This window comes from Dasypus novemcinctus, chromosome 1, assembly GCF_030445035.2.
Source record: "Dasypus novemcinctus isolate mDasNov1 chromosome 1, mDasNov1.1.hap2, whole genome shotgun sequence".
Taxonomy (NCBI): Eukaryota; Metazoa; Chordata; class Mammalia; order Cingulata; family Dasypodidae; genus Dasypus; species Dasypus novemcinctus.
Window position 1 is genome coordinate 37,304,031 of NC_080673.1, and position 15,110 is coordinate 37,319,140.

Sequence of the window (15,110 nt, forward strand, 5' to 3'; positions counted from 1 at the left end):
GAGAAGTTGGAACAAATAGAAGTCTCATACACTGATGGTGGGAAGTATAAGGAAAAACCTCTTTGAAAAAGACTCTGACAGTCTCTTAAAAAGATAAACATAAACTTATCATATGATTTCTTTTCTAGTCCTAGGTATTTACACAAGAGAAAAGATAAGACAAAGATGTGTAGGCAAATTTTCATACCAGCTTTATTCAAAATAATCCCAAATAGAAAACAACCCAAATAAATATTAACAGGTGAATGGCTTGAAAAAAATTGCATCCAAATGATGAAAATCAAAAGGAACAAATTACTGATACATGGAACAACATGGATGAATATAAAAATACAATGCTCTTAAAGAGCCGGATAATGTATAATTGCATTCTCAAAAGGAAAATCAAGTCTATAAGGACAAAAGCACATCAGTGGTTGCCTGGAGTCGGGGATGGAGATGGAGAACTGTAGTAGGTTGAATTATGTACCCCAGAAAAAGACATGTTCTTAATCTTAATCCATTCCTGTGGGTGGGAACCATGTGACAGAAAAGCAAGGGAACAAGGTGAGCAGCCAGGAGGGGAACACGACGCTTGGGGGGGAAAACATTGCCTTGCTGACACCTCAATTTGGACTTCTCCTGGCTTCAAAACTATGAAGTGATCCTCCCCTGCCACAGTTGCAACCCTTCTGCAATCCAAACCCTGTCCCAAAACAAAGCCAACAACAAAATAATAATATTCAATCTAAATAAATTATGTGCTTGTTACTAGAGGCATACAATAGTCTTGATTACCCCATTAAAGGGAATCAAAGAAATATTTTATGGCTGAATCAATTCCTTTGAAGCATATTATTTGAAGACAGTATCTAGAAAATAACACAGCTTTCACGACCTGCTTCTGGGAGCCTCCTGTGAACCAACCACTTCAGTGCTGCAGGTACAGCAATCCTGGATCATTGGCAGCATTTCCTGGTGATCCCTGCACCAAAAATTCTAGTTTTTTGTTATCCTCTAATTCTTTCATTAAATACCCTCTTGCTTGAAATATTTCCTGGTTGCTGCTTTTCTGACTGGACTCTAATTCACTATTTGCTACCAGAAATTATGTGGGACCCTTCAAATACAAAAAGCTTGAATTGCTTATTTGCATCATTTAGCTTTAAAGGAAACAATTAACTATAATAAACAGTGGAAAAATTGCATTATAGACATCCATTGCAAGTAGTGGTTGCCTGTTATATAAAGTGCCCCGTCAGAGGCAAGTTATTGAGAATTCAAGTGGCTGATGTACTTTTATGGTTAAATGCTGTGTTATGGTATTATGGTGAAAATGAGATCTACTGGCTTATGGCATAGGCTGGCTATTTATGAATATTCTTGGAGTGCATACAAAAATGACAAGCTGGTCATGATCAAAGAATTAGATAGCTTTGATAACTGCTATTTTTTAGAAATGACTTCAATTATCACATGCAAGTGTACTTGTTAAATTTAAGGACAATACAAAATTGAAAAATAGTATGCTAGATGACAAACTAGAACTCAAGAAATTTTCTACAGATTGAAATATTGTAATGAGATGCTCCAAACCAGAAAATGGCATTTAACATGTTAAAATATAAAATCTTACATTTAGGTTCAAAGAATCTATTGTATTGCATAACCTAGCAAAACTCTGCATGTTGGTTGATTACGAGTATAATGTGAGCCAACGGTGGAATCCATCAGCTAGAAAAATGTTAACGTAATCTCAGGCTGTGTTAGCTGTGTTCAGACATAAGAACGTGATTATATCTTTACACAGCTCAAACCACATGTAGGTTACTCTGTTCACCTTTAGATAGAACTCTTGAGGGATGAAATAAAATTGGATTGTCCAGAAAAACATAACCAACCAGGATAGAGATAAGTTTTTGAAACCCTTCTATATGAGAAATAGCAGTAAAGGAAAATGGGATGTTTGTATGGGGGTTCTAAATCTTTTCCAATATGACAGATTTGTCACATGAAAGGAGGATTAGATTTAGTCTCTGTGACCCTGAAGAATAGAAGGCCAATGGAAAAATTGGGGAAGCATATTTTGAATAAAAACAAGGTATAAATTTGCTGTAGAGTTGTCCAACAATCCAAAGTATGCATGTGCTGGTATATTTAGTCTGTCCTATCAGAAGGATTCAAACACATATTTTCATGTAGCTTAGCAGTTACATGAAAGCTTTTTAAAATATTCATTTAAAAATTATTTTCTTGTCACGTTAAATTGTTTATAACTTTCTAACATGCAGAAAAAATGGATCATTAAAATATTTATAAATGCTTTAATATGTAGTTTTTCAATTTAACTTTTGATCACACTAAGTAAAATAAAGTATCCCAAGAATATTGATTATAATCATGGTTGTATCTCTTGGTTGTAAATCCTTTGTCGCCATCTCCTGGAACTTGGATACTAATGCACACTGTGGAATTTTCTTTCCCTTTCTGGAAGAAATTTCCCAGAAGAGACAATGAAATAATTATATTCTCACATGAGCGCAATGCTACACCAAAATTAGCTTTTATCTATTGTTTTGAATAATTTGTTTTATTCTAATCAACCTTACATTTGGTGTCTGGACTTTCTCTTCTTGAGAATCCTGAAAAGCTTCCTGAAAGGAAATTCCCACTAACTTATGCTTTGCCTTTCTTGACTACTACATTTTTATTACATAATAACTAATAATATTAAAAGTATGAACGATTAAGAGATAAAATATAATGATGTGGATAAACAATAAAATGTAAATAAATGATTTTTCTTTTCTATCCTGAATCCAGATCTATCTTAAGGGAAAGTGCAAGCAGAAAGGCATCCAGCAATACCAAAAAGGTAGGTGGAAGGGGGAATTCCACAAAGAAGAAAGAATGTATAAAGAAACCTTATACAGTGTGTGCATATTCCAGGAAAGAAATCAAACACTGGATCAACTTCTTGTGTAAGAATAATGTGGTTTGGTTTATGTGAGGATACTAAAAGTAAAGATTTCTTAAAACTTCAGTAACATAATAAGGGCTATGTAATCAGCCTTGTCTATGAAATCAGCCATTTCACAAGTTAAAATAATGTTTTTTTCAAACGTACCTTTGTCTCAAGATGTTGCTCTACCTCTTTCTTTTCCTTCACCACTAAATTTTCCCAAAGAATATTAGTCTCTCTCTGTCCCATTTTATGTCCCCTCCACTCATGGAGTTAAATGCAGTTACCGGTTGAGAGCTGGTAATATTTAACAATCCACCTGGCTCTTGGGTTACCAATTTTGTGGTATAAATAATTCCACCCCAACTGATTGAAAGCTAGTCACTTGATGTCACAAAGCAGAATTGAGAACTGAGGTGAGATATGTGCAGTGGGCACTCTTGAGCAGATGCCAAGTGACTCCAGCATACCATTGTCCGACCCCCCTACAGATACCGCTCTTACCTAGGTGCATTTCTAACGCCAGTGACCTCCTAACTGACAAAGGCAAACTCTTAATTGTCATCTTCATCTCCTTGACTACTTGGCGTTATTTGTCCCTCACTTTATTCAAGAACCACTTAATTTAGTTGTCTCCCTATTTCTGACAATTGCTTCTCTTCCTGTGTTATGTACAATCCCTGCAAACCCTTGCCGATGCTTTCCAGCGTTCCATTCTCCTCCCTTCTGCAGTTATTTGTCAATAGCTCTCCCTCATTTACATTCCCATATACCTCAAACCCAGCAAGTCCAAAACCAACCATCTTTCTTACTACCTCTTGCACACACACCTTTCAGTCATGAATTTTTCAATTACATCATTTACAATTCCCATCTTTTATTTTCCATTTCCTCTGACATTGCTTTAATTGGTGTCCATATCACATGCAGTATATGGACAAATGCAATAATAGCTTCCTAGGGGATCTCTTTATTCTACCTTCTTCCAGGTTCTTTGGCTTTCAATTCACCCTTCAACTAATTGTAAAAATTATTTCTATTTACCACAGTCTAATCATGACATTTCCTAGCTTGTCCCATTTTCCCATAGGTTGAAATATTAATTCCACTGCAATTAGTTCAGGGAAATCCACTACTTAATTAGTCCATTTCCTAGGGAGCCATGCCAGCCCTAACATTAATGTTTAACACCTGAATAGGCAAAATCATCCCATCTCCCCTGCAGTGTGTAGTAGGCAGAAGAAGAAAAAAAGGCATAAGATAAAAATACATAAACACTGCTTAGTTTTTCTCAACATAAGCTCCAGAAACTTAAAGAAAAAAAGTCAGGCATATAAGAAGAAAACAGAGGAGTTGTAACAATTTTCTATTGCTGCCATAACAAATTATCACAAATTTAGAGGCCTAAAACAATGCACTTTTATCTCTTACATTTCTGAAGATCAGAAGTTTAAAATAGGTTGACAGTTTACCACTGTAGAAACTTTCTAGAGCCTGGAGGAGGAATTCTTTGTTCTTTCTTGAGAGCTTTTCACTGTGTACTTCTCCAGAGCAATGATCACAGTACATTGTCATTATGTGTCTACCCGGCAGTCCTGCTGCCACTAGTCTCTAAGATGCCCAGGCCTGAGATCTGGAGGCTCTGGGGAAGATCCACTTCCTTGTCTATTTCATCTTCTAGAGGCTGCCCAATTTCTTGCTTCATTTCCTGCATCACTCGCATCTCTTCTGTTATTACAGCTCCCCTCTGACTCTAACTGCCTGCCCCATTTTGTTCTTATATTGGGCCTACTTGTATAATCTAGGATAATCTCTCCATCACAAGATCCCTCAGGTAATCATATCTGCAAAGTCCCTTTTACATATTAGGTACCATATTCACAGGTTCCAGGAATTAGAACATGGACATCTTTGGGCACCATTATGCTGCCCACCACACTGGCTGAGCAGTGGCTCTGGGCTGAGCCTGCGTTTCCAAATCCTGGTTCTGTCACTGCAGAGCTTATTACCTTTCGACAAAAAAATTAATTTCTCTGTACCTCCTTTTCCTTACCTATGAAATGTGGCTATAAAAACCACCCAATTCATGGTGTTGTTGTAAGGACTAAATGAAATATTATGAGTAAAGTACAAAGAATTATATCAGAAACAGTAGAGTGTGCAAGATACAGATGGTAGAAAAAGTATCCACACAGATCATAGAATATTTGCAGGGTGCATTTAACTGATGACATTACAATGGTAAAGATGATGTATTCAGAATGACAAGATTTGATTTAGAATGAGGAATCATATCTCTTTTGCGACTGTACCATGGTTCATCCATCTCTATATAACAATCAAAAAAAGAATACATAATGGTAAATTTAAGTAATAATGCCCAGTTTCTCTCATTCAGAAGAAATTGATGAGCACTTGTAACTAGGGTGGATGGTCATGGTTCACTTTCCACAAGATTCTGATGCTTCCCTACTATATGTCTTATAATATTCTCATCCCATAAATAGGTACTGGGATTGATAACCGTGCTTGTTCTGCACCCCTAATCTCATTCTCTTCTGACATGGACATTCAGTACTCAATGTAAGTATAGCATTTTATCCATTGACCCCAAGAGGTATGACTTTTTGCAGTACATTTCTCAAAATGCTATGCAGGCACTTTATTTATTCAACTAAAGCTGGCTATAAGTGCAAGGTCCTTTGTCTCTTTCTAATCCTTCTCTTTACTCTAATTTGAACTACCAGCTACAGTAAAACAAACACCTTGACTGGAAAATTTTGAAGAGTTGCTGAACCCATTGTAGGATATTCATAGGATACTTCCTCTACCTAAAATATATTTGAGTCTTCTTCATCTTGTAAACTCATTAATTAACTCAAAATCACTTCCTCTGTCAGACGATCCAGAACCTCCAGGAAGAAGTCTTCCTTCTCTTGAGAGGTTCTCACTTTGTACTTATACAGAACAATGATCACAATCGCCATTATGTTTACCCAGGCAAGACCTAAGTCTGATTTGCCTTTGAATTCCCAAAATTTGTCCCAGAACATGTAATAAATATGGGCAAATTGAATGAATGAATGAAGGCAAGGTTCAGTAATGCAAAGGATATTAAACTCAAAGGATGTACTCTGCCAGGCAAATCCTTCTGAGATCAAATGTGCATTTGAAAATATAAAAAAGAAAATAGAAAGAAAATGTTATAAAAGCTACTGAAATTGTGTCTTTTAATATTTTCATTTATTTAAGTGAGAATCTGTGAGGTTCATTTGGAATTTTTCAATTTTTTTCAGTTAAAATGCTCTTTATTCATGAGTTTATTCATTCAATAATTATATGTTTAATGTGAACTACATGTTAGATAAAATCATACTATTAATTTGGGTCTTACATAATGTTACTACTAGTGTAATGCATTGAGGCTATGCGAAATATATTTCATGTAAGATTCAGCTGTATAAGATGCGAGAATAGTGGAACGATACTGTCCTTTGGTCCTGTAGGAAAATTAGTCAGTTTAGGTTAATTGTCTTTGTTTATTGGAGCTTTAGATAGTATATCCTTGATAACATCTATTAAATGTTTTCATTAAGAATGAAATAAAAATCTAGGGATTCTGTAGAAAGATGGAATCTTTTCTTAAGGATTCTTTTAATTGATATCTTTTGCAACTTTTATTACCTTAAATCATATCTAATTGAAAACTATATTAGTCAAATGGATAAGAAAAAATTAAGAGATTTTTGAATTGAATATAAATGGTTGAATATGAGCAGATTAGTATTTCACATATAAGGAAAATGTATGGAGATATCCTTCCATCATAGGCAGAAGTACCATCATAGAATCATATTTGTTGTTTAATAACTTATAAGGGTCGGAAAAAATTAACAGTAACTGGTAAAAGTGGAAAAATCTTTCTCCTACACAGAGCCTTGCTCAAATATGTTTGAAAACCTAAAAGTAAGCAAATATCAAAGTGAATTTTTTTTAAAAAAACAAGCTGAACATAAACTGACTACAATTTTTAAAAAATGCATTGCAAACATCATGAAAGCACTATTTTTTAAACTAAATTTCATATTTATTGTCACAGATATTTAGTTTTTCAATAAGTTGATTTATTAAATATCTCAGTGTGATTTCTTCATAAATAGTTGGTGAATGTATGCAAAATTAATGTTTCAGAGATTATGGGAAAAAAATACCAGCAAGAAATTTAATTACTAAGCAATGAAATCATTCAGCAAATTAAACCAAGACTATGCATCTTTTATATTGAAACTAAAATATTAGAAATCCACATTATTTTAGAGCTCTTAATGATGTTGATTTTGGTTACTTTAGAAGTACATGGTACCAATGCCTATTAATCATTTTGTTTGTTGACTGGTTTGATATTAACGAGATTATCCATTAGGTATATAAAGGGGGAAACTACATTAATAAGGACGTCAAATGAGTTTTCAAGCGTATTGATAAGGGGCGACTTCCTGCCTGGCCCTGTATGGCTAAGTTGCCTAAAAAGCCTATATAATACTTACTGAATGTAATCCCAGGCACTCTTCCAAACATTCCACCTGAGTTATAGACATTCAGAGAGTATGGGAAAAAATTCCAGCAAGAAATTTAATTACTAAGCAATGAGATCATTCAACAAATTAAACTAGGAAGATGCGTTCATTCAATCTTCACAGTAATCTTCTAAGGTGGTTATTACTGTCTCCCTGTTTCAAAAGAAGAAACAGGCATAGAGACCTTAACTTGCACGATACCACACGGGTATAAGATAGGGACACCAGGTTTCAAATGTGCAGTTTGACCCCAGAGTCTGCAAACGTCACTATTATGCTATTCATTCCCATCAACTGACAGCCTACTCGGATTCACAAAACTTTATATCCTGACTGTGGCTAAACCATGTATGCACTTTGATTCACTTAGCATCTACAGGTAAAAACCCTTATTTCACCGGTAAATGGCAAGGTTCTTGGAGAACGGGTAGGAACCGAGCCCTTCTTCTAGACAACAACAAAAGTAGTGGCGGTATCAATTGCTCCTCTCTCCCCAGACCCACGTAGGTGATGTCACTTCCTTCTTCAGGGTGGTTGCCCTAGCGACGCGTCAGGATGGTGCAGTGTTCCCAAGAGCCCCCGGGGTAAGAGAAGTCACTTCCTCCCCTAGACGCTGTTTCCTTAGCAACCACCTTCCACTTTAGTCATTTAGCCCCGCCCTCCTACTCAATCCCGCGCCGCATCTCCCACCGCTCCCGGCCTAAGGCCTAGGCTAGCAGCGCTGAAACCCTTTCGCCCAAGGCAGCAGCTGGGTCCGCAGGGCCTCGAAGCCAGCGGTTGGAGAGGCCGGGTTTGGGGTACGCGGGAGCTGGCGGGAAGAAAGGAGCGGAATCTGCGCACAGGTGTGCTTTGATCCGGCACGTGCACCTGAGCGCAGCGGGGTGGCGTGGGGCGGAATGAGGTATCGGAGCGTGCCGCCGCCGCTGCTGCTGCTGCTGCCCGCGGCAGGGTGGCGGAGGCCCCGGCTTCTCCCTTCTGAGAGCCGGATAAAAGATTCTGGGCCAGTTGCATAGTGATTTTAATGCAGCCCACCCCAGAAGCTTCCTTTTGCATTCTTAACACTTTTGCTAGAGGGAAGAGTGGCTCGAAATAAATAAAATATTTGTGGTTTGGCATTATGATTTTTGTTTTTCTGAGAATAGCGCAACACTCAAGCACTGATGTGTTTGTGTGTTGCCTTATGTTATATGTTTTACACTGACAGTTCTTTTAGTAGCCTTTTAAATAAGGCATGACTGTTTCGAAGGCATAGAGTTTAACTTTTTGAATGGAAGCAAGGTTAAAAATAAGGCGCCCTATTTCGGTTGGCAACATTTTGTTGTATTAACCTATTGCAATTACTGATTTGCTCATCCTTAAGTGCCTACAACTGCAAGCAGGAGAATTGCATCCATCATCCAAGTGGAAACTAAGCCCCTTCTCGATATAGAGGTGGAGTGGACATAACCATCCCAGGGTCCACAGAATGGAGGAATAGAGTACGGATGAGAGTGGACTTACTGATATTCTATTCTGGAACTATCGTGATTAGTAATGGAAGTAAATGTAGCATTGATGTGGAGAAAGTGGCCATGGTGGCTGCTGAGGGTAGGGAGAGGGAAGAAGAAATGTGATGTGGGGGCCTTTTCAGGACTTGGAGTTGTCCTGGGTGGTACTGCAGGGACAGTTACTGGACATTGTATGTCCTCCCATGGCCCAGTGGGTGGACTGGGGGAGAATGTAACCTATGATGTGGACCATTGACCATGTGGTGCAGCAGTGCTCAGAGATGTATTCACCAAGTGCAATGGATGTCTCATGATGATGGAGTAGGTGGTTGTTATGGGAGGAGTGGGCTGAAGGGGGTGGGGATATATGGGGACCTCATATTTTTTTCATGTAATATTAAACACAAAAAAAGAAAGAAAAAAAAAGTCGCAAAACTATTTTCGAATAAGTTCCATTTGGATTTTCTCTTTTGAAAGCAATCTTGTGAGAAATTGGATTTTTTTTACAAGAAGTTTACATTTTTAAGTGAAGAGGTGTCTCAGTGTTCAAAATTCTTTTTGTTTTTGTTGGTTGGGTTTTTTTTTAACAGCTAATATAATAATAGAAATCCTGAGGCATGCAGAAAATTCCATTTTTTATTTTAATATTTCAGCCATCTTCAGACTTGAATTATTGGAATAATATATTTTCCATTTTATAAAGAGTAAAATAAAATTACACTATGTCTGATGAAGTTTTTAGCACAACTTTGGCTTATACGAAGAGCCCAAAAGCCACCAAAAGAACTTCTTTTCAGGTAAAATATTTCAAAGCAATTTTGTTTTTAATGATTTTGCAATTTAAATACTGTTTTAGGAATGATGGACTTGAAATGGTTCTGGGAACAGTGTTACTGCAGAAACAAGAGTAAATCTTACATTCGTTTTGTGGTTTGCAAATGTTTTTGCTTCTGCATTACAAACCCTCCTGTATGGCTTTAAGACTACCAAATCAGTCTCAGTACTATGTTATTGCTAATTCAAATGTTCAATCAATGTTTAAATTGCTATTTTCATGTGAAAATAGGCTTTTCTCTGTAAACTAATATCTAAGTTTCCTCTGAGGGTTCACTGCAATTTTGAACTAACTTTGCAATATTGAGTACATTCATTTTGGTAAAATGCCAAACAACGCTCTTCAAAGGCACTAGTTTCTTCCAAAATGTCAGTGTTGAGTAAACCCTGTCCAAACTGAACCCTCCTTATTATTCTCTAGCTGTAATTATAACCTGTAATTAATGTGTTTGATAGCCTCTGTCTCCTCCCACTTAACTGTAAGCTCCGTAAGGACAGTATCTTAATCTGCCATGTTCTGACATAATGTAGGCTTTCACTGAAAGTTTGTTAGATGGATGAAACATTAAGTTTGGAGGCAGTGATTAATGAAGCATCCTTTGTTTAAAGTGTTAATTATAAATATGAGACCTCTGTGTTTGGATAGGATTGATTTTAACTTCCCTCATTTCAGGATGAACTAATAAAAGCAATTACAGCTCGCTCAGCCAGACAGAGGAGTTATGAATACTCTGATGACTTTGACAGTGATGACATTGGTATGTGAGAATATGGAAAAGTAAACCATTTTTCTTCCTTTCTCTTCCTTACATTTCGCCTGTCCAAAAAAATAATCACTTATGCTAAAATAATACTGATTTAGCCACTGGTTTTAGGTTTCCAACTTTTTAGTGAGTAGAAAGCCACTCTTATCAAGAAGTGGTATGACTGCCCTTGGTTGTTCATAAATGTGTATTTGAAAATATGAATCAACTGACAGGAAATGTACAGTGAAAGAATGGCTTATCCATGGTAAACCTCAGTGAAGACTGATCCAGCTTTGAAGTCAACCCTCTGGGGTATCCTACAAATAATTAACAACTAGGAACACAGAACTAAACTTGGTTACATATCAGAATCACCTAGGATGCTTGTTTTAAATCAGAATTATTTGGCTATAACCCAAGTGATTCTGAGATATGGGGCCAGTTCAAAAAACACTGACCTTCAAGTTGCCTATGTCTCTATCTTTATGATTTATTGATTCATTGAATAGGTAAGAATATTAAAATTAAATTTGTAGTTTTCATGTGTAAGCAGACAGTATTCTAAATGTAAAGTTCAGTATTATATTTGAATATTCAGTAAATAATTCTTAATCAGTATTGTAAAAGAAATGAGAATAACAGTTAAATGATTGCTATATGGATAAGTTAGCATTCTTTATTATCTTTCTAGTAGTAAATTCTAATAGTCTGTTGTGAGTGGAATTTAGTTTGAACATTTTTATGGAGAAGACTAATTAGAAAATTACCAGTTCTTCCATTTACAAACACTCTTCATTTTTTAATAATAAAGTTGTATGCAAATGACAGTTTCACAATCCAGAGTCTAATATAAATGCTCCATGGACTTTTTTTTTTTAATCAACTCTTAGATGACATTTTCCAGAGCAAGTGCAGCTATCGGCATACTGTAGCTACTCAATAAATGTTTTGAATAAATTAATGTAATTGAAGTATTTGTTTCATAAATGCTAATAGAAACTAAGCCAATTTACAGAGCATAAATTATATACTTGCCATGCTTCTCATGTAAAGTTCTTCTTTCTTTCTTTTTTCTTTTTTCCTGAAGATGAGGTTTAGATCTGCAGCAGGCTGCATATATTTTCAGAGAAGCCTCAGAATAAAAATATAAAATAAAATAGCTGGCAAGGAAATTTTGTTGTTTCTGTGGCATGTAACATTTTTCTAATAAAATATGTAACTTTCCCATCCCCCTCCCCCTCAACTTAACATTAACCTGGTAAGAAGGTAAAGATGAGGTATGGTCAGGTGTCCTGACAGACAGGGCCTTTTGATCATTTTGAAAGTTATCTAGATAGATACTTCTATGGAATATAAATGTATCCTCATTGCCATAGGTATGTTTTCTGGGTAGAAAAATTCCTACACCGTAGCTAACAAATATTAAACTTTGCGGTGAGCTGCCTTCTCAAATAAGGTGACAAAAAGCTCTGGAATATATAAGCCTTGGGTAATAGAAGAAAACAGGCCATTAATCCAAGCCCTGGATCTTAAGGCTTGCACTTACAAACCTTATTCCTGTAATAATGAAACTAAGCCTAAATTTAATTAGTGCCTAAGAATTGTCTCCTGAAAAACCTCCTTGTTAAATCAAATGTGGTCTTTCTCTAAGCCAGAGGTTCTTAACACATGGTCCATGAGCTTGAATTGAAAGTTTTAAAAAAATTTATTCTTGTGGGAATGTGTTGGTGCAGGTGTGATATATTTATTAAATAATATACAGTATGGTGTGGACTTATAAGGGGTCCATGTTTTTCATCTGACTGGCAGAGGGATCCGTGGAACAAAAAAGGTTAAGAACCCCTGCTTTAAGCCAAACTGCAAATAAACTCACTACCTACCCCCCAGATATGGGACATGACTCCTGGGGATGAGCCTCCTTGGCACAAAGGGACTATTACCAAGTGTTAATCGGTGATACATTTGGAGAAAGACCTTTCCCAAATAGGAGAAACATTAAATAAAATAGTGTTTCTTTAAGAGATTTCAGAGTGAGTTGGGAGGTCATTCTGGAGGTTATGCTTATGCAAGTCTCAGTCAAACTTCACAAATTGCCACAGTTAAACAAAGCCTCAAACTAAAGTGCCTCTCTGGGCCCTAAAAGCATCCAAACACCATAGGCAAGCCACACAACCTCGTGAAATCAATATTCCCACAATGGGCCTTATCTGGGAATATGTGAAAGTCTATTTCCCCAATATACCTTAGTTATATTCATTTATAAATCTCCTAATCATGATTCTTCTATTCCTTTTATCTGAACCTATAATTTTCACTTATCTGTTAAGTATATTCCTCAGAGACTTAAAGTCTTCAAATTGTTCACAGGCCAGTTCAGTCCTGAAACCCAGTAGATATGCAGGTAACTCCTATTCTGTTATTCAGGCTTGCCCTGGACAACTAACAAAATGATGATCATGGACCAGCCCCACCCTAAAAGTAAGGAGTATCTTCAGTTACAAGCAAAACAATTTCATTCCACTACCCTATAATATCTGAGTCCCTTCTCAGCCTGAAGCAGTCAGAGTAGACATCATTCCAAATCCCTCGAGATTCAGGAATGAACAAAAATGGGGGTGGGGGTGGAGTATAACCTCTGACCAAAGCAGATTTATTGTTATTGTAATTATTAACTTGTGTTAACTGAGTATCTTGTAACATTGATATTAAAAACAATTCCTTTAAGTTAAAAAAAACTAAGGTATTAGTTGTATTTTAGAGTTACATCTATTTTAGAAATAGATTTTTGTCTATTCATGTTTGTAAATTCATTTCTGTCCTTTACGGTTATCTTGCTTTTTTTGATTAATGTAACCTGAATCTTTAAAATATGCCATTGAAAACACTTTTTTTCTTTTTCAGTTTCTTTAGGTGACTTTTCTGACACTTCAATAGATGAAAATTCAGTTAAGAAAAAAATGAATGATTTTCATATATCAGATGATGAAGAAAAGAATTCTCCAAAGCTGTCTTTTTTAAAAACCAGGAAATCAAACTGTAACATTACCAAAGATGAGCCAGAATTCTCCATCAAAAATGATGAGGAAAGAGCACCTGATGGTTGTGAAGACATTGTTGTAAGTTCCTCATGTGATCCTCAAAATAAGGATCTGGAAATTGAAGAAGAGAAAATAAAAGAAAAACCTAAACTTAGAATTCTTCCAATCAAAAGCACATCTTCAGGTAATTTGTTTGATTACTATAGTTGTATCTGTTGAAAATTTATTTTAAGATAATGGGTCACAAACTCTCTATGGTACACAGTAAGTATGTAAGAAAAAAAAAGTTAGACTTGGTTTTTCAATTTTGCAGACATAAATCAAAATAGCAGAAACTTAGAGAAAATCCATAATTGCCATCTCCAGTTATTATAATCAGTCTGCATGCATTCTTGTGCCTGACAGAAGGCTAAAGCATCTTTCAATCATCTCTAACTGAAGTCCCAGAAACATCTAGATATAGGCTTGTCTAGGCCCAATGAGCGTCCTTGAAACTTCAGTGGCATACTTTCTAATTCACCTTATACTCCAAAGACTAGAGTTAATAGCCTAGTCCCACCCTTTTGCCAGAATTTGTTGTTGTTGTTTCTGCTATTATTTAAGCTTCTAAACTCTCCTTAAGAAAGGGCATCTCCATTTGGTCTTGTTTCCTAGAATAATCCACTAACGCTCAGTTTTCTAAGAGGAAGTTCCTGGTGTGGTTAATGATTACATCAGTTCTCCCCACAATTTTACCAAGCTCTAACACACTGGGGCAAAACTGGAGAGGGGCAGGCCAACTTCTCTGAGGACCCCTGGGCCACCACACAGAGACATGCACATGCAAGGTTAAGGGTTCAGGATCTTTCAGTCTTTACAGAGGAAATATTAGTTGATACTAACCTTTAGAAAAATCTCCTTGCTTTAATATCAATAAATATAGTGCTTACAAATATTTCATACTGTGCATACTGGATAATATTAAAATTAAATGCAGGAGGCAGTTAGACTGGGATGACTGCCCTTGGCCAGTCCCTGATTGACAAACCAAAGTAGCACATGGGAAGTTTAGAGAGGACGCCTTTCAATTAAGGCCCGTTGTGCTAAGAAATGGAAACTAATTCCAGCCATTCAGAAATAGACACCTTAAGAAGAGGCTTGCCATCAGAAAGAGCACAAATAAGGCAATCTAGTATAGATACCCAATCAGAATATTTCCTTGCTTGCTTCTGGGTTTGCCCCTATATAAGCTTCCCCTTCCCATTCCCTCCAAGTTCTTTGCCACTTGCCATTAGGATGCTATCCCATTTGGAAATCATGTGTTATCCAAATAAACTTTGAAAAAAAAAACATGTTTTTGTGGATTTTTTTTTAATGTGATTGGTGTTGATTCTAAAAATGTTTGCAGATTAATAAGAAAATGTGTGCATATAGCAGTTAAATATAGGTCTGAGATAGGTGACAGTGACCGTATGTAATTTAAAATTTGCGGTAGAAAATCAGCAAAG

The 15,110-nt window shown here is 36.3% G+C and overlaps 1 protein-coding gene across 4 annotated transcripts in view; it reads left to right on the forward strand.

Annotated features, from left to right (window-relative positions):
* The first annotated feature begins 8,130 nt into the window (after window positions 1-8,130).
* Window positions 8,131-15,110, forward strand: part of MAP9 (microtubule associated protein 9) — a 53,164-nt gene continuing 46,184 nt past the window's right edge. For 2 of the 4 annotated variants that reach the window (XM_058279003.2, XM_058279083.2), the window contains exons 1-4: window positions 8,187-8,315; window positions 9,659-9,802; window positions 10,513-10,597; window positions 13,487-13,807. In XM_058279003.2, coding sequence (XP_058134986.1) covers window positions 9,728-9,802; window positions 10,513-10,597; window positions 13,487-13,807 — 481 coding nt within the window. In that variant the 5' untranslated portion in view covers window positions 8,187-8,315; window positions 9,659-9,727. Of the gene's footprint in view, window positions 8,361-9,658; window positions 9,803-10,512; window positions 10,598-13,486; window positions 13,808-15,110 lie in introns of all 4 variants that reach the window. The other 2 variants (XM_012529160.4, XM_058279098.1) reach the window with 2 other exon arrangements.